Here is a 24985-nt window from a genome sequence, read left to right as displayed (position 1 = left end):
AAAGGAAATAAATGAAGATGTTTCAGGGATGCGGGGTGTATATGATATGTATATTGAATTTTAAATAAATACTAGTACGTCCTCTCGTGCGATGTACGATCCATGACATTTATTTATTTTTAAAATTTTAAATTACGTAAAAATGTCAGAATTCGTTATTTATGAGTTAAATTAATTAGTAAAAAAAATTATGTGAAGTTAAATATTGATATTTGATTTAAAATGTAGTAGTATATAATAACAATATTATCAACTTAATGAGTATAATATATATACACATATGTGTATATATATATATAAAATCAAATATACATATTTTTTATTTATACTCTTACTGTTGCTTCCTTCAAACTTGGTGTATTGCATTGTGTTAAGGCAACACGAGAATGAACACAGAGATATATTGCAGCGGAAATAAAAACACAAGACACAAAGAGATGGAAAAATTCTTCAAGTTATAATTTATAACTTGAAGACGCCTTATGGCAAAATGACTAAATCGAGAATGAACAATACCTTTACAAGACTCTAGGTATTTAACACATGACACTCTCACTAAAAAATAAAACTCGGTTCAAGAGTAATACTCTGAAACCTTACAAAATAAAATAATGAGTGTTGACTCTGATGTTATCCCAACATACGGAATCACAATCGCCCTACATGGCTTGATTTCTATCTATAAGCTTTGGTTCTGACTGGGAGCTCTTCCTTGGCATTTATAGGCATTACCAACTTTCTCTCCAAGTCTTGGAAGTCGTGGATAGGTATAGGAGAGAGTGGTGGTATAGGTTGTTGTGGTAATGGCAAAAAGTTGGACTCCATATATGTTGAAGCAACTGTCCTGATAACATCGAGGGTCACACTCAGTGTATCGAGTGACCGCTCTGATACCACTTGAAAGTATTGCTCCGTGAAACCTGAATGTGATGCACTGTGTTAAGACAACACACAAGTGCACATAGTAATGTAAAGCAGCGAAAAAATAAGTGGAGACAAGAAGTGAAAATTTAAGCCCTATGGCAAAACGAGAATGAACTTACACTCACGTTTAATATCTTTACAATGAACTAGATATTGAACCGAAGACACTCTCACAAAAGATTCAAACAAGTTTCAAGAGTTACACTCCGAAACCTTTACACAAACAATGAAAGCTAGACGCAATGTTAACCTAACACAGAAGATAATACTCGAATGAACTTGCTCTAACTCTCCCAAAATGATCTACAATGAATCCGTACTTTCTGAATCCACTCCCTTGACTTTTTATAAACGTTCAAGCTTGCTTTCCAAGCTTTGGGAGACGTGGATTCAAGTGGTGGTTAAGTTGATGTGTGGTTTGTTGAGAGTCGTTAGGTTTTCCACAAAAGTGGGAACAACCTTAATCACCCCATTCTTCCTTCTCCACGTCTGCTCTTATCATATCTCAGCCTTGCACTTTCTCTTCCTTGATTTCAGGATCCACCAACAAACATTAAACCTTATGCAAAATCAAAAACGTGAAGAATGGCAAAACACAAAACAAAAATCCCTATAAAGTAGGTTAGTTAAAATGGAGTTTTTCAACTCCAACAAACTCCCCCTTCTTGCCTTTCTTCACAAAACCAACAAATGACCCCCCCTGCACAAGAGATACTCAACACAAGAAACGACAAGAAACACTAACAAAAACCTTAACATGCCAATAGAATAAAAAACAAGCATACCAATTCAATATCAAAAACAACAAGAACACAAAAACAGACAGTGTTTCTTCACCAACATCCAACAAGTCAAAAACAAAAGAGTTAGTTGACTTCTACTCCTCCTCTTGTTGTCCATCATCATGCTCCTGCTCACCATCATTTTTCCCCCTTTTTGGGAAGAAATGAGCCCCTGAATTGTGGTCCTAAGTCCTGTAATCCTCTCCATATTGATCCTGTGATTTTGAATCGCAGCCTGTTCAACATCTTCAACATGTTGCAGCAGTGAGACAAACACTGTTTGAGTAACACTACACGTGATAGTAGGGTCACCAGACCACACAGGTGGGTTGTGCTCCTCTGAGTCATTCCATGGAAGATCCTCCACCTTGGTGGAGCTGAACAGAAGCGTGTTGATGGTGTAGATAGGAATGTGCTCTAGCATCTTTGACGGTACTTTCTCCCTTAAACCCTGCTTTTTCAGACCTATAAAATGAGTGAAGGAAAATGAAGAAATGCAAGTTGGGACTTATCACTGCAGGAGGCAATCTGGTCAAAGATTGTTTGCCCAAGATTGAAGCGTTTGTTGAGGCCAATACAATACAGCAAGACCCCTTGCTGTTGGGTGACCACGTAGAGTTAGAGGAGACAATCCAGTTGACTGTCATGACCTTGTGGAGGACAGAATACAGATGAGTAATGGACGATGCCTTCATCGGTGGTGTCCATGTGTGTTGATTTCCACCAGTGATAACACGTGCCACAGCATCTAGGTCCTTCACATTCTCACCTTGGACCTCAGGAAACTCAAAGACTTCATTGATAACACTAGGAGACAGATTGTAAACTTTGTTGTAGACAAAAATCTTTCCAAACTTGTTAGACAAAGGATCACCAAAGGAAGTATGCATATTCACATAGACATACTGTATTGTTTTCTTAACTCTTTAATTGCAAGCAGTTCTTGCAGGTATGGCTGCGTCGCCGGCAACTGTTCCTCCGGCGATCTCTCCACCGGCGCTCACAGCCTTGTCACTTGCTCCGTCGTCCGAAGCTGAACCGTCTTCTCACCAGACGGAGACGGAGCCCTCCATCCTGAAAAGTTTCGCCCAAAACACCACGATGGAAGAGCAACCACAGGACGTCGTCACCGCCGCCACTCCCTCAGCAACCCCAATCACCACCGTCGCTGCGACCCCTGTCGCCACCTCCACAGCAATCTCTGAAACCCTTGTTCCGGTCACCACCGCACCTCCAGAGATCCTTGTCTCCAGTACCGCTAGGTCGACCGAGGCCTCCGCTGCCGCCACAAATCTTGAAAGGGTTTTTTACCCCGATCCACAAAATGTCATTCTTCCAGTCACCGTTCATTTTGCTTCTCCGGCCAACTCATCAATGCCTACGAAGGTGGCCCCAAATCCAAAGAAGAGAAGCCAAAAAAATGTGGAGCAACCCAAACCAAGAAAAATTTCGACGCGCCGTTCTGATCGCATCATACAACAGCCGCGAAAATCAGGCCCAAAATCGCCTATTCACATCGATCTTGAAGATGAGGAGGAAACTTCCGGTGATGAATCAAATGCCCAGGGTGATGATGAGGCAACAGGACAATCTTTTGAGGGGAAGAAGCTGTCCGATCTCCCTCTATCTGATGCCCACCAGACACAATCTTCAAAAGCAGCAGTGGTTGATGAAGAATCAGATGAATACCATGCCTTCAGCGACTTTGATTTAAAGATGGAAAAAGCTCTCACCACTGAACTCTACGACGTCGCAGCCGCTACTCGTAGGAAAACTATCCAAGGGGCGGTATGTTACACTGAAAGAATAGTGGATGAGGTACAATTAATTTGCTGCTTTTAACTTGGTCAAGTTTCTGAAATCTAGGCATCTTTGGTTGTCTGTTTATGCTGGTGTTGGGTCATTTGTTAAGAAAACAATACAGTATGTCTATGCGAATATGCATATTTCCTTTGGTGATCCGTTGTCTAACAAATTTGGGAAGATTTTTGTCTACAACAAAGTTTACAATCTGTCTCCTAGTGTTATCAATGAAGTCTTTGAGTTTCCTGAGGTCCAAGGTGAGAATGTGAAGGACCTAGATGCTGTGGCACGTGTTATCACTGGTGGAAATCAACACACATGGACACCACCGATGAAGGTATCGTCCCTTACTCATCTGTATTCTGTCCTCCACAAGGTCATGACAGTCAACTGGATTGTCTCCTCTAACTCTACGGTGGTCACCCAACAGCATGGGATCTTGCTGTATTGTATTGGCCTCAACAAGCCCTTCAATCTTGGGCAAACAATCTTTGACCAGATTGCCTCCTGCAGTGATAAGTCCCAACTTGCATTTCTTCATTTTCCTTCACTCATTTACACGGTTCTGAAAAATTAGGGTTTAAGGGAAAAAGTACCGTCAAAGATGCTAGAGCACATTCCTATCTACACCATCAACACGCTTCTGTTCAGCTCCACCAAGGTGGCGGATCTTCCATGGAATGACTCAGAGGAGCACAACCTACCTGTGTGGTCTGGTGACCCTACTGTCACGTATAGTGTTTATCTCACTGCTGCAACAGGTTGAAGATGTTGAACAGGCTGCGATTCAAAATCACATGGTCAATATGGAGAGGATTGCAGGACTTAGGACCACAATTCAGGGCTCATGTCTTTCCAAAAAGGGGGAAAAAATGATGGTGAGCAGGAGCATGATGATGGACAACAAGGGGAGGAGTAAAAGTCAACTAACTCTTTTGTTTTTGACTTGTTGGATGTTGGTGAAGAAACACTGTCTATTTTTGTGTTCTTGTTGTTTTTTATTTTGAATTGGTGTGCTTGTTTTTTATTCTATTGGCATGTTAAGGTTTTTGTTGGTGTTTAGTGTTTTTTGTCGTTTCTTGTGTTGAGTATCTCTCGTGCAGGAGGAGTTCGTAAAGGAGGAGGTCATTTGTTGGTTTTGTGAAGAAAGGCAAAAAGGGAGAGTTTGTTGGAGTTTTTCAACTCCATTTTAACTAACCTACTTCATAGGGATTTTTGTTTTGTGTTTTGCCATTCTTCACGTTTCTATTTTTGCATAAGGTTTAATATTTATTGGTGGATCCTAAAATCAAGGAAGAGAAAGTGCAAGGCTAAGATATGATAAGAGCAGGCGTGGAGAAGGAAGAATGGGGTGATTAAGGTTGTTCCTACTTTTGTGGAAAACCTAACGACTCTCAACAAACCATACATCAACTTAGCCACCACTTCAATCCATGTCTCCCAAAGCTTGGAAAGCAAGCTTGAGCGTTTATAAAAAGCCAAGAGAGTGGATTCAGAAAATACGGATTCATTGCAGATCATTTTGGGAGAGTTAGAGCAAGTTCATTCGAGTATTATCTTCTATGTTAGGTTAACATTGCGTCTAGCTTTCATTGTTTGTGTAAAGGTTTCACAGTGTAGCTCTTGAACCTTGTTTGAGTCTTTTGTGAGAGTGTCTTCGGTTCAATATCTAGTTCATTGTAAAGATATTGAAGGTAAGTGTAAGTTCATTCTCGTTTTTAGTAAAGTTTTGCCATAGGGCTTTTTCAAGTTATTTTATAACTTGAGGAAAATTTTCACTTCTTGTCTCCACTTATTTTTTCACTTCTTTACATTACTCTGTGCACTTGTGTGTTGTCTTAACACATTGTATCACATTCAGGTTTCACGGAGCAACACTTACAAGTGGTATTAGAGTGGTCACTCGATACACTGAGTGTGATCCTCGTTGTTATCAGAATAGTTGCTTCAACATGGAGTCCAACCTTTTTGCCATTTCTGCGACCACCAATTCTGGATGGTGTAAATTGCTCTTTCAAGAAGTGCAAATGCAGGTGGAGAACATCCATTTAGGGGGAGATATGTTATGTTTTGTGAAGAAAGGCAAAAAGGGAAAGTTTGTTGGAGATGATTTTTACTCTATAATAAACTCATGTTTATGCATTGTTTTAGATGGAGTTGTTTTGCCTTTCTCCACATTTTGTGTAGGTGTTTTAACCGAGCCACTGTCTGGAAAAAAATGAGCTAAAGAAAAAGATAAAGGTGAGATAGAAGAGGTGGTTAAGCAGTTCCTAAAACTAAGGGAGAAGTGGTCTTTGTGGGGATGAGATCCAGTGTCCCACAATTTTATGTGTGCCACTGTGTCTCATTCTTATATCTATTATTTTGAAAATATTTTTTATAAAAATAAAATTTATTATGATACTATGAATTATATTTAATTTTTTTTAAAAAAATAAAATTTTAAAAAGTATATACCATGACTTTGAATTTATCAACCTATTATTAACTAATAAAAGTGAAATTAAATGATAAAAAATAATTATATACCCTAAATTGATGGAATAAACCCTAGTTAATAATCACAAAATTAAACTAAAGCATATAAAGTTGAAATTGAAGAAAAAATATATAAGAAAATAAATAAAATTGAAAGTGGGACACAAAGTGGGACATAAAGTGTGGTACACTGAATCTCATTCCGTCTTTGTGGACTAACCTCAACAACCTATACCACCACTCTCTCCTATACCTATCCACGACTTCCAAGACTTGGAGAGAAAGTTGGTGATGCCTATAAATGCCAAGGAAGAGCTCCCAGTCAGAACCAGAGCTTACAGATAGAAATCAAGCCATGTAGGGCTATTGTGTACGAGTGTGATTCCGTATGTTGGGATAACATCAGAGTCAACACTCGTTATTTTATTTTGTAAGGTTTCGGAGTATTACTCTTGAACCGAGTTTTATTTTTTAGTGAGAGTGTCATGTGTTAAATACCTAGAGTCTTGTAAAGGTATTGTTCATTCTCGATTTAGTCATTTTGCCATAAGGCGTCTTCAAGTTATAAATTATAACTTGAAGAATTTTTCCATCTCTTTGTGTCTAGTGTTTTTATTTCCGCTGCAATATATCTCTGTGTGCATTCTCGTGTTGCCTTAACACAGTGGAATACACCAAGTTTGAAGGAAGCAACACTAACATATACATTTATTTATTTATCAGATTAAATATGTATTTTACATTATATTTTGAGATGAAAAGAAAAAGAAAGATTATAAACATTAAAAGTTAAATTTTAATATTATTAGATTAGATTAATAACTATAATAATGTGTTTCATATACATTGTGCGGATAGTATGATAGTTTTTGTGCACCGCACATGTGATATACTAGTTAGTATTATATTATTAGACTCTTTAAAACTAATTTGCATATTTTTAAATTACAAATTATGTAATAATCAGTCCTAGTAAACAATTAATTTATTCTAAAAATTAAAATTAATTACATGTCCTAAATGGGCATAATGAATTCTAATTAACAATAATAAAATCACAAAAAAGAAAAATTGAATAAAAAATGTACTAGAGAAATTAAAATAAAGTAAAAATGGGACACACGTGCACACTAAAACGTTCGATCCCAATTCCAAATATCAACTACACAAAATATCATGGTTCTTACCTTGCCCAAATTTAACTCACTTACTATATGTATTTGGATTTGGATAGTCCACGACCTGTTGGTGGGTAAGGATATTGGTCTTGGGTGACCCGGTTGTATCATACAACCGGTTGATACAACCGGTTGTACATGATACCTCCTCATCAAACTATATGAATCAAACTACACTAATTTTCACAAGCATACAGTAAATTGGAACATAAAAGATAATTCTCTAATCAAGAAATTTTGGTGATACAATTTATGTATTTATATATTATAATAAGAAAATCTAATAAATTAAATCATAGACCTAATTAAACATTAAAATCTCCTTATTATCCCTTCAGAAATATCCAATTTGCGATCAATTCAATGACTTTTGTAAAGTTTCATCAGATTGTGTGCAATCCAATGGAATGTGATATTATTCATTTATATTTTCATGGTTTGCTCCACTTCGTCGAAAGCTTTGAAAGTTGAACGTGAAAATTTGTTGGTGCATATTATTCTTAATATTACGAAAGAATATTATAACAGCTATTAACAAACAAGACTAGGATTAAAGAAATTAAAATCTAACAAGAATATCAATTTCTTCAGGCATCCAAACGATTTTGGGTTTAACAAAATTTCCTGAAGTGAAAGATTTCAAAAAATTAATTTTTTTTTTATTAAAGAAAAAGAAAGGTACCTTCTTGTGATTCCTCTTCTTACTCGGCTTGATCTACTTTCCGAATCAATACACCCTTTTCCTTAGCAAATTAATTTGCTTTCGCTTTTTGATATTTACAATGGAAACTGTAAAAGATTTGGTGGCTTAGTTAAATTCTTTCTATTATTAAATATTCATCCTGCATTTCACAAGAAACAAGGTGTTGACATAAGATGGTAAAAAACAAGTTTAAGAGAAATCCAAATAGTTGATCCAATATCGATTCTAGCACCAAAACATATTAATATTTCTTTTACTTCTTAAATATTCAAGGTTCGCAAGCAACGACGCATTTTCTGTCCAACTTGGCAACTTGACTAGGAAATGCTACATGTGAAAATTGAAAATTTTATTGAAAAGAGTGAAAGGAAAAAAATTGGGCAAGCCCAAGGAAAATACAAGGCCCAAAGACACAATCACAAAGGAAATCCAAAGGATGTGTGCCATGGAACAGAACCACAAAATGTGGTAAAACAAACAAAAGAAAAAGAAAAACAAGAGGACAGCTCTTGAGAAACAGAGCAGGAGAATCCGCACAGGCGGACAGCTCAGGAAGCTCTGCCTTGCAGCTCAGGCGAGAAGGTCTGACGGGCAGCTCTAAAGCCAGTCAGCTCCGGACAGCTCTGGCGTGAAAGCTCTGGCGGTCAGCTCTGGAGCCTCCGCTCGGATATGACGTTCAGCTCTGGAGCCTCAGCTGTGGGTCAGCTCTGTCGGTCTGCTCTGGCGGTCAGCTCTGCAATGTCAGCTATGTCGGTCAGCTCTGCAAGGTTAGATATCTCGGTCAGCACAACGCGGAAAGCGCTGGCAAGGAAATCTGCTTTGGCGGAAAGTACTGGAGGTGGTTGAGCAGATAGTGCGTTAGTCAAAAAGAGCGCAACCCCCAAGAAGTAAAACAGAAAAGCATTCTTTGAACAAAGGAGCATTGACTGCCTTTGTTGGGAGGAGTGCCGTCACCGGACAAATATTTGTGGAAACCGACAGCCACTCCTATTGCCGGAGAAAATCGGAATACCAACTTCAACCCAGCTTCGGACCGGGGAAGCTGTTAAACCTGAGAACACGAGAGAAACCGCGGCGTGGAAGTCGCCAGAGAAGCGGTTAAAGATGGGGTTAAAGCGGTGAGCGAGGCGTATCGCCACCACCACTTTGCCGGCGGATGAAGGAGGCGGGGCGGGCGATCGAGGCCGACGGCGGCCCAGATCTCGCAGCAGCTCCTTCGAACTGGGTGGGTCAACGATCTCGCTGAACGCTGAAGGTGGGTGGGTCTCGATGGAGAGAGTATTCAATAGCTCGGCGGTGGAGACTGTTGGCGGCGGAGGCGACTGTCTCGGTGGCCGGTGTGGGTGGATTCGATGGGAACGGCAACGGCCGACGGGGTCGCCGTTGCTGGGTGGGAAGCGGAAGGTTGGTGGGTCAACGATCTCGCTCAAAAATCTTCTTCTCCATCGGAGAAAATTTTGATGCGCAGATCGGCCATGGAGAGGCACCTGCTGCAGATCGGCTATGGAGCCGGAGCCGGAGGAGAGGCACCTGTTGCAGATCTGCTGCAGATCGGCTGATGGCGCTCGGCAGATCGGTAGATCGGGTAAATGCCCATGAAATCGATGGGTCGGAGAAGACGCCTTTGAAAGTCGTCTGAAAAGGTGGCCATCCAGGCGTGGAGTGCATCGAAGGCGACGCTGAACTGAGGCGGCGGAGGAGGAGGAGGTGGTCGGAGGGAACCCCCGCCAATCCACACACCTCTGCCGCCTCCGATAGACTCAAAAAGTTGCCTCCAAGAGAGAGAGTACTTAATAATAAATCAAAATTAGCATTCATTATTAAAATTGGAGTTTAAAGAAATTATTCACCCTCTTTTTTGGCTTAATTAAATTTAATGAAGCGCAAACATTTCGATAAACTTCCTACGGTCATGCAAGTTTTCGATTTAATATTTATATTTATCTATTTAAACATAACGTTTAATGTCGGTGCACGGACGGGCGTACTAGTTAAATTAATTAGGCAAGTCTAATCTTCAATCAATCATGTAAGATGTAACCCATTAGGTTAGTTTATTAAATTAATAAAACTAACTTTAGTAATACCAGCCCCAACTTTTAATTAAGCCTAAATTCTCTGTGTAAAAAGTTAAAAACATTCGCATCTTTACTGTTGTGTACATAAGCTTATGCAGTTTAATGGATATTTGTATTTATGTGTTTCTTCAGTTAGAGCTTTCAACATTAGCAGGAAAGCATAGATAAAAGGAAAGTATAGCAAGAGTTTTGCAGTATTCTGCTATGGTTTAGAAATAAACCTTCAAGTCTTGGTTATGATGTACTGCCTTTGAGGATGAAGTAAGATAGTACTCTCTCCGTTCACGAAATAAACTCCCATTTGCCCTTAAATTTCTGTCTACCAAATAAACTCCTATTATGTTTTTTGGATAATCATGCCCTCTCTTATTTCCTACATTTATTATCATTTACCACTCATGGGCCCACCCCACAACACATTTATCATTTTTATATTATATAATTACAACTCCCTCTGTCCCATTGATCTTATCATATTTCTATTTTTGATAATGATTTTACACCACAAACAATATGAGACCCACACCTTTACACACTTTTACTACAATAATTTAACTCTCCTTAATAACCATGCCCAAAAGAAAATGGAACAAGCCCAATGGGACGGAGGGAGTACCATTTACCATTCATGGGCCCACCCACAACACCTTTATCATTTTTATATTCTATATTTACTATCATTTACCACTCATGGGCCCATCTCACAATACATTTATCACTTTAGGTAACTACCATTATCTTTCACTCATGACACCTTTATCAGCCTTCTTAGTTTCTGTGCCGACCATCAAATGAGAGTTTATTTCGTGGACGGAGGGAGTATTTTTTTTTGAATTACTGCTCTTCTCAAGAAACAAGGTGTTGCCTTACTGCAACTGACATAGGATTGTAAAAAACAAGTTTAAGAGAAATCCAAATAGTTGATTCAATATCCACCCTACCACCAAAATATATTAATATTTCTTTTACTTCTTAATCCTCCCTCTCTCTCCTTATCTTTTTGCTTGTCTCTGAACAGCTGAGAGTGATTTGATTAAGGTAGAGTTTGATATATTTGAACAAGTCAGAACAGAGTTGGGAGGGATCATAAACAAGAAATCTCACAAAGCCACAGATACAATTATGGTCAAACTCAACAAGTCATATATTTTATTGGGTAGGTTAAATAGAAGCAATAAAATACTTAAAATACTTCATTTTCAACAAATGAGGTGCTTGTAGAGGAGCTTCAAAAGAAACAAAAACACAAACACAAACAGAACAATTCAACACCGAAGCTAAAATGAAGAAGGATTATTGATCTTTCAAAACAAACACAAACAGAATAATTCAACACAAACACAAGTTCAAGTCTATTTTCTTGACAAAAAAATAAAGAAAGAAAATTCATAGAAAGAAATGGGCCTTGCTGCTTGTAGAGGAGCCTGAGTAATCGATAAATCACACTGTGAAAGACTCATATTCTTCTTCTTAACTTATCATATTTTCAATTGATACAACTAATTCTGATTCCATTTTGACAAGAGCAAGTAAGCAAGCATTGCAAATTTATGTTCGACAAGAAAAAGAAGACAGGTATTGGATTCAGTAAACCAGAGTTAAGATAGCATACCTTAGCTGCTGCCGACGGAAGGAGGTGGTGGCTCCGAGCGAGAAACGGTCGGCGAACGGCGCGGCGGAATCCGGCGGTATTTACTGTGATTAGATTTGGAGCTCTAAATAGTGAATTTCATTTTTTTTTTCGAAATTGGGGATTTAAAATGTTAGTTGAAAGTTGTGAATAATAATTATACTGAATGTCCAGTTGAAGAAGCCAAATAAGGTGCATATTTAACAATCACTAATAAAATAATAGTATCACGACTCACGAGCTTATCCCGATTCCCGAGCCAGCTGAAGTGTTGACTTATTATTTCACACATAAATTTTGAAGGGATAAAAAACAAAGTTTAAAGATATTTAAGTAACCCACATGCATTATGCCTTTGATAATTATTTTTTAATTAAAATTAACAGAAGGAATGTGCTATGCACGTTTAACATATGTGATTTTGTACGATGAAAACAAAATACATAGATATTATTATATAGTTTTGAATAATTTTTTAATTAATTGCATTTATGAAATTGACTTATTCATTTTATTATAATTAAAATTTAAAAAGGAACCAATAAAACTGTTAGGGTGCGTTTATAAAGGTAATTGCATTAGGAAATTCACTCCTAATGGAGAATTGAGTCTGATCGGATTGAGTTGTATCATCTTGTTGTTGCTTCTCAAAGCCTTAGCTTTGCACACTTCTTCGAGATTGTAGTTTGTTGAGTGACTTGGTCAGGTTTGAGACATGTTTGATTGGAATCACTTGTGTTCTTTCGCAGCAAGCAAACTTCGGCGTCCACACATGAAGGATTAACGAAGATTCAGAGACGTTCTACTCAAATGCAGAATAAAGGAGTTTCCAGATCTCTCTGAAGAAGAAACTCAAATCCTTAAAGTCTCCTTAATATCACACAAAGATATTAGGGAAGAAGAACATGTGTCCATAGTCGACGGCAAAAGGAGAATCAAAAAATGCTATCATGAGGATTCTTTGGTATGCTGGGACAAGAACCACCTTAAAGCAACCTTGAAGGTTAAAACCGGTTACCAGTTTCCTAGTTTGAATCTCTTGGTCTTTCAGCATAATATTCATTTCTTCCACCTCTGCACTCTTGTTTATCTCTCGGAACCACTCAACTTGTTTATTTCCTACACCCGGAAGATTAGCCACCTCTCCACTACAACGGATGAAAAAAAAAAGCAATATTATTAGGAACTTGCCACATAAGATATAAATTACTCCTTCCGTCCACTAATTGTTGGCCTACTTTTCTTTTTGGTCCGTCCACCAATTTATGTCCTACCCATTTATAGTAAGTCTTTATAATTTTTTAATTAGTGGGTCCCAATAAACAATACACTTTTTCTCCACTCAACTAATAAATAATACACTTTGTGGGTCCCTTTCCCCACTCAACTAATAAACAATATATTTTGTGGGTCCCTTTTTCCACTCACTACACTTTTTCTTAAAATCTGTGTTTTGCCTCTTAGGCCAACAATTAGTGGACGGAGGGAGTATTATTCACCAAAATAGGAAAAAACTATATAATTGTTACCCTGCCCTTCCATCGTTATGTTTCTTCCAACGTTCAAACACTGCCAGCATCTGTTTGGAGGCAAGCCTTAAAGGGAATGGTACATTGGCAACCTGTGCATCCTGAACATTCTCAACTGACGTCGCTTTCTTCTGTGTGGGAGGAGCTTGTGAAGGGATGAGGTGGGGTTGATCACGGGCTACACTGCGGGTGATCTTAACCGGAAGAGACTTTGATGGGGGGCTTCTTTTTTCACAAGAGGAACCCGCCTCGTAAACACTATGCCAGTTTGTTCCTCGTCACTGTCTTTGTTATGGAAGGCCAACTTTCTTGCAGCTTCCTTTTTTCCATCTTTCTGTCCATATGTATGGCCACTAATCTGTCCCTTCACCACAACCTCTTTCTCAACACCTAAAACTGTTGTTTCAACGACGACAGGTTCATTGGCAATTTGAGAACTTTCCACCGGCCCATCGCCCGCCACGACTGCCTTACTCTTAGGTGCCACAACAGGCCTCTCACCCTCTAAATCAGCTTCATTCTGTTCAGATTCTGCATTTTCTTTCTCGGCACCAATAATAACTGGTGTTAATTCATGCAGGATAGTCATGACATTATCAACGGTGGAAGATGCCTCCCCATCAGCACTTGCCTCCATTGGGGCTTTAGTCTCCGAAGCTGCACATGCCGGCACATCGGTAGTACTGGGCTCCACCTTGGCATGTACCTCAACGTCTGCATTAGTCTCCATTCCTGCATCCGCTTCCAATCCGGCATTAGTATTGATCTCATTCATGTCCACATCCACATTGGTTGGAACATCGACATTCTTCTGAATAACGAAACTTGAATCTATATTGGCATCCAAGTTAAAACGCCTATTGGCATCCAAATCCTTGTCAACATCAATAAGATTTTCACCATCCCTCTGAGGCCCTTCTTGGTCTACCAGAAGCTCATTCCTCTGCCCGAGGTCATGCTTTTGAACGAGGTCTTTCTGACTCACATCAACATTATAAAGCCGTCCTTGATTATTTTCCTTCCGAGCATCAGCTTCCTCGTACACTTGTTCGAATTCGTTTGCCATTTCCTCAACATTGTCATCTTCCTCTTCTTCATACCAGTCTTCGTCATTGCGCTTACCCCCATTGAGTTTATTCTCAAGCCGAGCCAACGACCGTTGGATGCCCTTAAGGCATGCCAACTGCTGTTGCATTCCCTTAAGGCATTCCAACTGCTCTTGCATGACCTCCTTCATCTTCAATATAAAAAAAAATGATAGGATAATATTAATTTAACAAACGGATGTTGCTGTAATTTATAAACGTCGATACTTACATATTCACAACAACATCTCCCATGAACAACCTTCTCTTGATCTTTCTGCTGCCTCCTAGAGCTTCTTCTTTGTTGTTGAACCGATTGCTCACGCTCTTCCTCTTCATCAACAGTAATCACACGACGCCTCTTCTTGTTGGCTGGACTTATCGGTTCACCATCGTCGTCATCAATGACTTGCGGTTCCAACAACTTCAGGCATTCAAACAAATCATCGACGGAAATAGGGCATCCAATATTCAGATCTATTCCTTCAGCAGCTATGCATTCCTGCTCATGGTCGTCGAATACCATCGGCCGCTGCACATAAATTTAATACACACAATGCAATTTTAGTTGTTACAATAAAAAAATATAAGAAGATAAAACAACTTGAAACATAAAAAGTACTTGCAATTTCATGTCGAAGAGCAGGTTTGAATTATTGAAGCAACAAATCACGATGATAAAATGTATCTGCTGACCACCTCAAAATCCGTGGGTACAAAGTTTCAGCATCAGGTGGCCTTGAGGTACAGAGCTCGCCGAGAAGATGATAGACTTCATAGCAAAACACTTGAATAACAAAAGTCAACTCCGTCCTTCACCACGCCGCCGTCTCAGCAACGATTTCTCTTTCTCGATCTCTCTCGATTTCTGCTTCCGATCACGTCCAGCGGAGCCAGGCCTCGACCGCGCTGCCCCGTCCTTCACCACGCCGCCGCCATGGATCTGCAGCGCCCGTGCAGTCTGCAGATCCAGCGGTGATGCAGATCCAGGGCGGCGCGGCCGAGGCTAGGCTCCGCTGGACGCAATCGGAAGCAGAAATCGAGAGAGAGAAATCGGCGCTGAGGCGGCGGCGTGGTGAAGAGCATGCGGCGGGTTGACTTTTGTTATTCAAGTGTTTTGCTATGAAGTCTATCATCTTCTCGGTGAGCTCTGTACCTCAAGGCCACCTGATGCTGAAACTTTGTACCCACGGATTTTGAGGTGGTCAGCAGATACATTTTATCATCGTGATTTGTTGCTTCAATATTTCAAACCCACTATTCGACATGAAATTGTAAGTAATTTTTATGTTTCAAGTTGTTTTATCTTCTTATATTTTTTATTGTAACAACTAAAATTGCATTGTGTGTATTAAATTTATGTGTAGCGGTCGATGGTATTCGACGACCATGAGCGGGAATGCATAGCTGCTGAAAGAATAGATCTGAATATTGGATGCCCTGTTTCCATCGATGATTTGTTTGAATGCCTGAAGTTGTTGGAACCGCAGGTCATTGATGACGACGATGGTGAACCGATAAGTCCAGCCAACAAGAAGAGGCGTCGTGTGATTACTGTTGATGAAGAGGAAAAACGTGAGCAATCGGTTTAACAACAAAGAAGAAGCTCTAGGAGGCAGCAGAAAGATAAGGAGGCGGCTGTTCATAGGAGATGTTGTTGTGAATCTGTAAGTATCGACGTTTATAAATTACAGCAACATCCGTTTGTTAAATTAATATTATCCTATCATTTTTTTTTATATTGAAGATGAAGGAGGTCATGCAAGAGCAGTTGGAATGCCTTAAGGGAATGCAACAGCAGTTGGCATGCCTTAAGGGCATCCAACGGTCGTTGGCTCGGCTTGAGAATAAAGTCAATGGGGGTAAGCTGTAACACCCCGCCCAATTATATTAAGTTTAGAATTTATTTTCGAACTTAGAAGTAAGATGATTCACGCCGGATATAAAGAAAATGAATTTATTTTTTAATTCCAACAAAAATGATTTACAAAAACATTTGTAAATGTAGTTATTGAATTTATATGCATTGCATATTTATTTAATTTAGCATTCAAGTATTTTCACGAGCTATTTATTTAAGCAAACACTGAACGATTATTACAGTTTTCATAGTACAACCCGGAAGACTTTTTATTTTATTCAATCACCTAATTTCTCCACCTAATTTATCCACCTACTCTTCCACCACTAATTTTTTCTTTTCCCTACCACTAACTTATTTTTATCTAATAAACATGAGTGGAAGTGTGATGAGTGAAGATAGGATTAGTGTGCTAAGGTGGTAGGGAACCAAGCTTTAATCATGAATAATGCTTTGTCCTTAATCATTCTTCCATTTCAAGACAAAGCTCATCACTTCACTCCCTCACACTTCAATTCTCGGCCTCCCCTCTCTCTCTCTATACTCTCTTTTCCTCCATTGATGTCCATTGAAGAAAGCTTAGAGAAGCTTCATCAAACACTACTATGAGATAATCCACCATCCAATCCAATCAAATACTATCATATCTCATCAAATTCAAGAAGCTAGAGCTAAGATCAAAGTTGGAGCAAAGTCTTGATCACCTTTTAAATCCTTGAGTAAGTGATCTTAGATTATTTATTAGATCATATTAATGATATGTGAGTGAGTATATGATCATGATTGAGCAAGGAAATCACCCAACTTATTTTTATGAAACTTTCGAAAATTAGGAGCTTGAAACCCTACGAATTTTGTTGTTTATTTTCTTGACTTGGCTTGAGTTATATGATGATGGATTTGAGTTTATGAGATGATCTAGATGATTAATGATGGATGAGATTGAAGCTTGAGGTTGAGAAGTGAAAAATGAAAAATGTTAGTTTGAGGAAGAAGATGATATATATGTGTTTCTATATGTGATTTTGTTATATGATGTTGATTTGAAGATTTGAGTGGGTATATGAGTTCTTGAGCATGCTATGATGTTAAGTGATGGTTTAGATTGATGATTAGAAGTGATGAAATGAGTTTTGGGATGAGTTGTTGTTGAGAATTATGATGTTATATTCAAGTTAGAGATATTATTAAGATATATAAGTTTTAAATATAAATTGGAGAATTTCGTAGGCCTACTGACCTACTGTGATCGATGGTTTGTCGATGTCTAATAGCTTTGAAAATTTTATAGCAAGTTTCTACATGAGTCTTGAGTACCCTGGTAAAATTTCAAGCTATTTAAACTTCGTTTGATATTTCTTTAAAATGCAAAACCTAAACTGCACATTATTACCGAGAATTTCAGAGAACAGGGGAAAGAGTTATTCATTTAAGTAGCTTCCTATGTGATCTAGCTTTCCAACTTTTTATGGTATCAACCTTATTGTGTTAGCTAGATATCCACCAAAGTTGAGCCCAGTTTGACAACGTTTACTATTTTTCAAAAATTGTAATCTTCGGTTGCACAAAACTGCCAGAAATGGTAGATCGTGGTAAAAACGTCATATCTCTCAAACCACTTGGAGCTTTCGACTCTATTTTTTTTTAAATGAAACTAGACTCGAAGAAATTTCTTTCAGTATGAGTCTCGAGTCCAGGAGATGTCGGAGTCAGAACAGTTTAAATTTTGAAGTTGAACCAGTGTAAAACCAGAGCATGTTTTAATGATGTTTGATTGTGATTCTTATGTGCCTTATGTGATTGTGTTGCCTATGTGTTTGAATTTTCACTAAATTATTTTAGTGAATTTAAATCTCTTGATTTAAATTTTAATATTTAAGGTTGGGACTATTTATTTTAAATGAGGTCCGTTCTTTTATTTAATTTATTGATGGACTTTAAAAATGAAAACAAATTTTGGGATTAAACCCTCATTTTTATTATATTTCAAGGCTTTTTGAGTATGGATTTTAAATGGTTAAAATGTTTTATTTCATCTCAATGGATTTTATAAAATGTTTTATTATTTATAAATGAATAATGGAATTTCTTATTTATTTACATGAAGAAAAAAAATGAAATGTATAGAATGTTATAAAATGGTGCATGATTTCTTTTATGTTCATGTGAACTTGTGATTTTAATGATACTAAACTTGAGGATTTTATTTCTTTCTGTTTATTGTTTACGTGATTACGTGATATTATGTGGTTAGTCACGAGGTTATGTTGGTTTTCGATTGTCTTTAATGGAACGAATTATGGATGCTAGAACTCTAAAACACTAAAAGAAAATCGAGTAAGGATATTGTTGGTGTCCTTAACTCAAGAAATTTAGTTTTCAAGTATTTATTCATTAAATTTTGAAACCCGGCGTGACGAATTATAGAATGTTAAGTATTTTCCCTAAGATATTAAGTTAGCTTCACGAGACCTATTAAGAATAGAATTTCTTGTAGGCTTTGTGATGACCAGGAGGATTAGCGCTACTTTTCCAAGACAGGTTTATATGTGTATGATCTTCAGGCTTTGCCTATCCAGGTGGGCTTACTTTCCAAATGTACAAAGTATGATTGAGTTATTAAGCTCTAAATGTTTTCAATGAAATGCAAATTGTTTATTTAATGTAATGAAAACTGTTTATCCAATAAAATATTTTGTGCACTCTGCTCTGTTTAAGGCTCGCATAAGTTAATCGATCGAGGTTCTCTTATGACCTAACACGTTGTTTGAGAATTGTGTACACCTATTAGCTGACTCGGTGGGTTGATCTCCATTCGGGCACTAATCATGTATGAGGCGTTATAAGGGTGCTCGACGGGATGTGTTCCGGAGCATTGGGTCCCAAATGGGAACTTGACTGGGTTACGCCCTCAGTTCAAGTAAAGCGGGAGATATGGATCCGTCGGTGGCTAAAAGGTCCGGGATCACAGCGAGTAACAGAAAGGGAGTGTGACATGTGCGCACAAATGAAAGAAAATGTTTTAACATGCTTAGAAGTACTTCTTTCATTTTAAAACCTTCTAAGTCATGTCAAGTATAATTGGATAAACTGCTCTTACGAAAATATGAAATGTTTATGAAAATGCATGCCCACTAAGTACATTAGTACTTAGCCCAAAAATACTTTCAAATGTTTTCAGGTTGGCTGGCTGGTGCTGACGGGACGGAGCTGAGGCTAGAGTTAAAATTCATATGTTAGACTTCCGCTGTAGCAATTGCTCATTTCAGTCTTTTGTTTTCCCAACTTAAGATCTTCATGTTAAATTTCAAATGATATATTTGACCGAGCTTAGACTCTTCACTACTAAATTTATGTCAATGAATGTCGGTTGTCAGAAGCATGAAACAAAACTTATGATCCAAAGGGGCATAGCCCGAGTTTCTATCCTATTTCGGGTTTTAACAAGGTATTTCCCTTGTTTATTTCTATGAATTATTCACACCTCGATTATATTTATTCCTTCAAGAATTGGGGTGTGACAGAATGGTATCAGAGCATGAGTTTTCTTTCATGACTCTGATAACCATAAGCTTTTGATGTTGAGTCTAGAATAGTATCTCTAGACTTCTAAGAATGTCAGTAGCCCTCAGCTCACCGTCACACTGCCGCAACCAAGGTACGATAATAGTTTCAAAAATATACATATATGTATTTCAGATGTTATGAAAGTTTTCAAGAAAATGTGCGCCTTATGTTTACGATGCTATGTGAATGCTTTTTGTCGTGTTTGGGACTACCCGAACCCATAACGACTCAATGAATGTATTTCGTGTTTGGGACAACCCGAGCCCTTAACGAATCAATGTATGTATGTATGTATGGTCGAGTTAGATTCCTTGAATCTTTCCGGCATAAGCAAAGTTTTTCATGAAAGGGACATTTAATGTCCATATGACTCAAAATTTCAAAGAAAGCAAATATATGTATGTATGTATGTATGAATGAATGATGAGAAAGCTTTATGTTATCATTTTAGGTTCACTGCCTATATGATTAGAATGATGAGTTCTTTTACAAATCGTTTGAGAACCACCCAATAATGCCTTACGAATGTTAGTCGTGATAGCACCGCTAGAACGACATAGAATGGACCTATATGATACCAAAGATTTATGATTGAAGTACTTAGAAGTAAGTGCTTTAAGTTAGAAGTTGACTTAGAGCTTTATAAGAGATAAGAAGTTGACATGATTGGGGGCGAAGCTCCCATTTGACTGAGTGATTCGTTGTGCTGGGTCTGGCCAGCCCACATAACTAAGATCTCGGTGATTGTCAATTAAGATTTTTACTTTGAGTAGAGCGTCATCCCAATGTATAGAATCTCACTATGTAGTTCTCACAATAAGATTTTGCTTCCATCACGATAAGCATAGTATGATTAGAATGAGTTCGTTTGTCAACAGTTCTCGAGACATGAGACGTAGCATTCTCACGATTAGAAAATGTGATAAGCATCAAGTTATATAGGTGCACTGATAGTGAAAGTCTAGTATCCAAACTAGATGACCCAGATATGCAATTTCGAGGACGAAATTTTTATAAGGAGGGAGGAATGTAACACCCCGCCCAATTATATTAAGTTTAGAATTTATTTTCGAACTTAGAAGTAAGATGATTCACGCCGGATATAAAGAATGAATTTATTTTTTAATTCCAACAAAAATGATTTACAAAAACATTTGTAAATGTAGTTATTGAATTTATATGCATTGCATATTTATTTAATTTAGCATTCAAGTATTTTCACGAGCTATTTATTTAAGCAAACACTGAACGATTATTACAGTTTTCATAGTACAACCCGGAAGACTTTTTATTTTATTCAATCACCTAATTTCTCCACCTAATTTATCCACCTACTCTTCCACCACTAATTTTTTCTTTTCCCTACCACTAACTTATTTTTATCTAATAAACATGAGTGGAAGTGTGATGTGTGAAGATAGGATTAGTGTGCTAAGGTGGTAGGGAACCAAGCTTTAATCATGAATAATGCTTTGTCCTTAATCATTCTTCCATTTCAAGACAAAGCTCATCACTTCACTCCCTCACACTTCAATTCTCGGCCTCCCCTCTCTCTCTCTATACTCTCTTTTCCTCCATTGATGTCCATTGAAGAAAGCTTAGAGAAGCTTCATCAAACACTACTATGAGATAATCCACCATCCAATCCAATCAAATACTATCATATCTCATCAAATTCAAGAAGCTAGAGCTAAGATCAAAGTTGGAGCAAAGTCTTGATCACCTTTTAAATCCTTGAGTAAGTGATCTTAGATTATTTATTAGATCATATTAATGATATGTGAGTGAGTATATGATCATGATTGAGCAAGGAAATCACCCAACTTATTTTTATGAAACTTTCGAAAATTAGGAGCTTGAAACCCTACGAATTTTGTTGTTTATTTTCTTGACTTGGCTTGAGTTATATGATGATGGATTTGAGTTTATGAGATGATCTAGATGATTAATGATGGATGAGATTGAAGCTTGAGGTTGAGAAGTGAAAAATGAAAAATGTTAGTTTGAGGAAGAAGATGATATATATGTGTTTCTATATGTGATTTTGTTATATGATGTTGATTTGAAGATTTGAGTGGGTATATGAGTTCTTGAGCATGCTATGATGTTAAGTGATGGTTTAGATTGATGATTAGAAGTGATGAAATGAGTTTTGGGATGAGTTGTTGTTGAGAATTATGATGTTATATTCAAGTTAGAGATATTATTAAGATATATAAGTTTTAAATATAAATTGGAGAATTTCGTAGGCCTACTGACCTACTGTGATCGATGGTTTGTCGATGTCTAATAGCTTTGAAAATTTTATAGCAAGTTTCTACATGAGTCTTGAGTACCCTGGTAAAATTTCAAGCTATTTAAACTTCGTTTGATATTTCTTTAAAATGCAAAACCTAAACTGCACATTATTACCGAGAATTTCAGAGAACAGGGGAAAGAGTTATTCATTTAAGTAGCTTCCTATGTGATCTAGCTTTCCAACTTTTTATGGTATCAACCTTATTGTGTTAGCTAGATATCCACCAAAGTTGAGCCCAGTTTGACAACGTTTACTATTTTTCAAAAATTGTAATCTTCGGTTGCACAAAACTGCCAGAAATGGTAGATCGTGGTAAAAACGTCATATCTCTCAAACCACTTGGAGCTTTCGACTCTATTTTTTTTTAAATGAAACTAGACTCGAAGAAATTTCTTTCAGTATGAGTCTCGAGTCCAGGAGATGTCGGAGTCAGAACAGTTTAAATTTTGAAGTTGAACCAGTGTAAAACCAGAGCATGTTTTAATGATGTTTGATTGTGATTCTTATGTGCCTTATGTGATTGTGTTGCCTATGTGTTTGAATTTTCACTAAATTATTTTAGTGAATTTAAATCTCTTGATTTAAATTTTAATATTTAAGGTTGGGACTATTTATTTTAAATGAGGTCCGTTCTTTTATTTAATTTATTGATGGACTTTAAAAATGAAAACAAATTTTGGGATTAAACCCTCATTTTTATTATATTTCAAGGCTTTTTGAGTATGGATTTTAAATGGTTAAAATGTTTTATTTCATCTCAATGGATTTTATAAAATGTTTTATTATTTATAAATGAATAATGGAATTTCTTATTTATTTACATGAAGAAAAAAAATGAAATGTATAGAATGTTATAAAATGGTGCATGATTTCTTTTATGTTCATGTGAACTTGTGATTTTAATGATACTAAACTTGAGGATTTTATTTCTTTCTGTTTATTGTTTACGTGATTACGTGATATTATGTGGTTAGTCACGAGGTTATGTTGGTTTTCGATTGTCTTTAATGGAACGAATTATGGATGCTAGAACTCTAAAACACTAAAAGAAAATCGAGTAAGGATATTGTTGGTGTCCTTAACTCAAGAAATTTAGTTTTCAAGTATTTATTCATTAAATTTTGAAACCCGGCGTGACGAATTATAGAATGTTAAGTATTTTCCCTAAGATATTAAGTTAGCTTCACGAGACCTATTAAGAATAGAATTTCTTGTAGGCTTTGTGATGACCAGGAGGATTAGCGCTACTTTTCCAAGACAGGTTTATATGTGTATGATCTTCAGGCTTTGCCTATCCAGGTGGGCTTACTTTCCAAATGTACAAAGTATGATTGAGTTATTAAGCTCTAAATGTTTTCAATGAAATGCAAATTGTTTATTTAATGTAATGAAAACTGTTTATCCAATAAAATATTTTGTGCACTCTGCTCTGTTTAAGGCTCGCATAAGTTAATCGATCGAGGTTCTCTTATGACCTAACACGTTGTTTGAGAATTGTGTACACCTATTAGCTGACTCGGTGGGTTGATCTCCATTCGGGCACTAATCATGTATGAGGCGTTATAAGGGTGCTCGACGGGATGTGTTCCGGAGCATTGGGTCCCAAATGGGAACTTGACTGGGTTACGCCCTCAGTTCAAGTAAAGCGGGAGATATGGATCCGTCGGTGGCTAAAAGGTCCGGGATCACAGCGAGTAACAGAAAGGGAGTGTGACATGTGCGCACAAATGAAAGAAAATGTTTTAACATGCTTAGAAGTACTTCTTTCATTTTAAAACCTTCTAAGTCATGTCAAGTATAATTGGATAAACTGCTCTTACGAAAATATGAAATGTTTATGAAAATGCATGCCCACTAAATACATTAGTACTTAGCCCAAAAATACTTTCAAATGTTTTCAGGTTGGCTGGCTGGTGCTGACGGGACGGAGCTGAGGCTAGAGTTAAAATTCATATGTTAGACTTCCGCTGTAGCAATTGCTCATTTCAGTCTTTTGTTTTCCCAACTTAAGATCTTCATGTTAAATTTCAAATGATATATTTGACCGAGCTTAGACTCTTCACTACTAAATTTATGTCAATGAATGTCGGTTGTCAGAAGCATGAAACAAAACTTATGATCCAAAGGGGCATAGCCCGAGTTTCTATCCTATTTCGGGTTTTAACAAGGTATTTCCCTTGTTTATTTCTATGAATTATTCACACCTCGATTATATTTATTCCTTCAAGAATTGGGGTGTGACAGAATGGTATCAGAGCATGAGTTTTCTTTCATGACTCTGATAACCATAAGCTTTTGATGTTGAGTCTAGAATAGTATCTCTAGACTTCTAAGAATGTCAGTAGCCCTCAGCTCACCGTCACACTGCCGCAACCAAGGTACGATAATAGTTTCAAAAATATACATATATGTATTTCAGATGTTATGAAAGTTTTCAAGAAAATGTGCGCCTTATGTTTACGATGCTATGTGAATGCTTTTTGTCGTGTTTGGGACTACCCGAACCCATAACGACTCAATGAATGTATTTCGTGTTTGGGACAACCCGAGCCCTTAACGAATCAATGTATGTATGTATGTATGGTCGAGTTAGATTCCTTGAATCTTTCCGGCATAAACAAAGTTTTTCATGAAAGGGACATTTAATGTCCATATGACTCAAAATTTCAAAGAAAGCAAATATATGTATGTATGTATGTATGAATGAATGATGAGAAAGCTTTATGTTATCATTTTAGGTTCACTGCCTATATGATTAGAATGATGAGTTCTTTTACAAATCGTTTGAGAACCACCCAATAATGCCTTACGAATGTTAGTCGTGATAGCACCGCTAGAACGACATAGAATGGACCTATATGATACCAAAGATTTATGATTGAAGTACTTAGAAGTAAGTGCTTTAAGTTAGAAGTTGACTTAGAGCTTTATAAGAGATAAGAAGTTGACATGATTGGGGGCGAAGCTCCCATTTGACTGAGTGATTCGTTGTGCTGGGTCTGGCCAGCCCACATAACTAAGATCTCGGTGATTGTCAATTAAGATTTTTACTTTGAGTAGAGCGTCAT

General features: G+C 37.4%; 2 protein-coding genes and 2 long non-coding RNA genes across 6 annotated transcripts in view; 3 read left to right on the top strand and 1 right to left on the bottom strand.

Moving 5' to 3' along the window:
• The window catches only part of LOC131017521 (disease resistance RPP8-like protein 3), a 34230-nt gene that overhangs the window by 3296 nt on the left and 5949 nt on the right, over positions 1-24985 (bottom strand). Inside the window, exons 1-2 of one of the 3 annotated variants that reach the window (XM_057946293.1) lie at positions 11559-11758; positions 7848-7954 (exon numbers count right to left, since the gene is read on the bottom strand). The gene's annotated coding sequence lies outside the window, so the exon portion shown is untranslated. Of the gene's footprint in view, positions 1-7847; positions 7955-8193; positions 9658-11558; positions 11827-24985 lie in introns of those variants that run through there. The other 2 variants (XR_009099644.1, XM_057946294.1) reach the window with 2 other exon arrangements.
• Positions 2658-4086, top strand: LOC131018306 (uncharacterized). The gene is made up of 2 exons (XM_057947030.1): positions 2658-3524; positions 3619-4086. The coding sequence occupies exons 1-2, from the start codon at positions 2658-2660 to the stop codon at positions 4084-4086; spliced, it is 1335 nt and encodes a 444-aa protein (XP_057803013.1).
• Positions 16422-19517, top strand: LOC131017627 (uncharacterized). Its single transcript, XR_009099710.1, has 3 exons — positions 16422-16770; positions 18549-18630; positions 19233-19517. It is a non-coding gene; the product is annotated as an uncharacterized LOC131017627 (long non-coding RNA).
• Positions 21037-24013, top strand: LOC131017624 (uncharacterized). Its single transcript, XR_009099703.1, has 3 exons — positions 21037-21356; positions 23135-23216; positions 23819-24013. It is a non-coding gene; the product is annotated as an uncharacterized LOC131017624 (long non-coding RNA).

The sequence above is a fragment of the Salvia miltiorrhiza genome, chromosome 3 (genome assembly GCF_028751815.1).
Source record: "Salvia miltiorrhiza cultivar Shanhuang (shh) chromosome 3, IMPLAD_Smil_shh, whole genome shotgun sequence".
NCBI classification, from domain to species: Eukaryota; Viridiplantae; Streptophyta; class Magnoliopsida; order Lamiales; family Lamiaceae; genus Salvia; species Salvia miltiorrhiza.
Note: the sequence above shows the minus strand (reverse complement) of the source record. Positions and strands in the feature narration are given on the sequence as shown.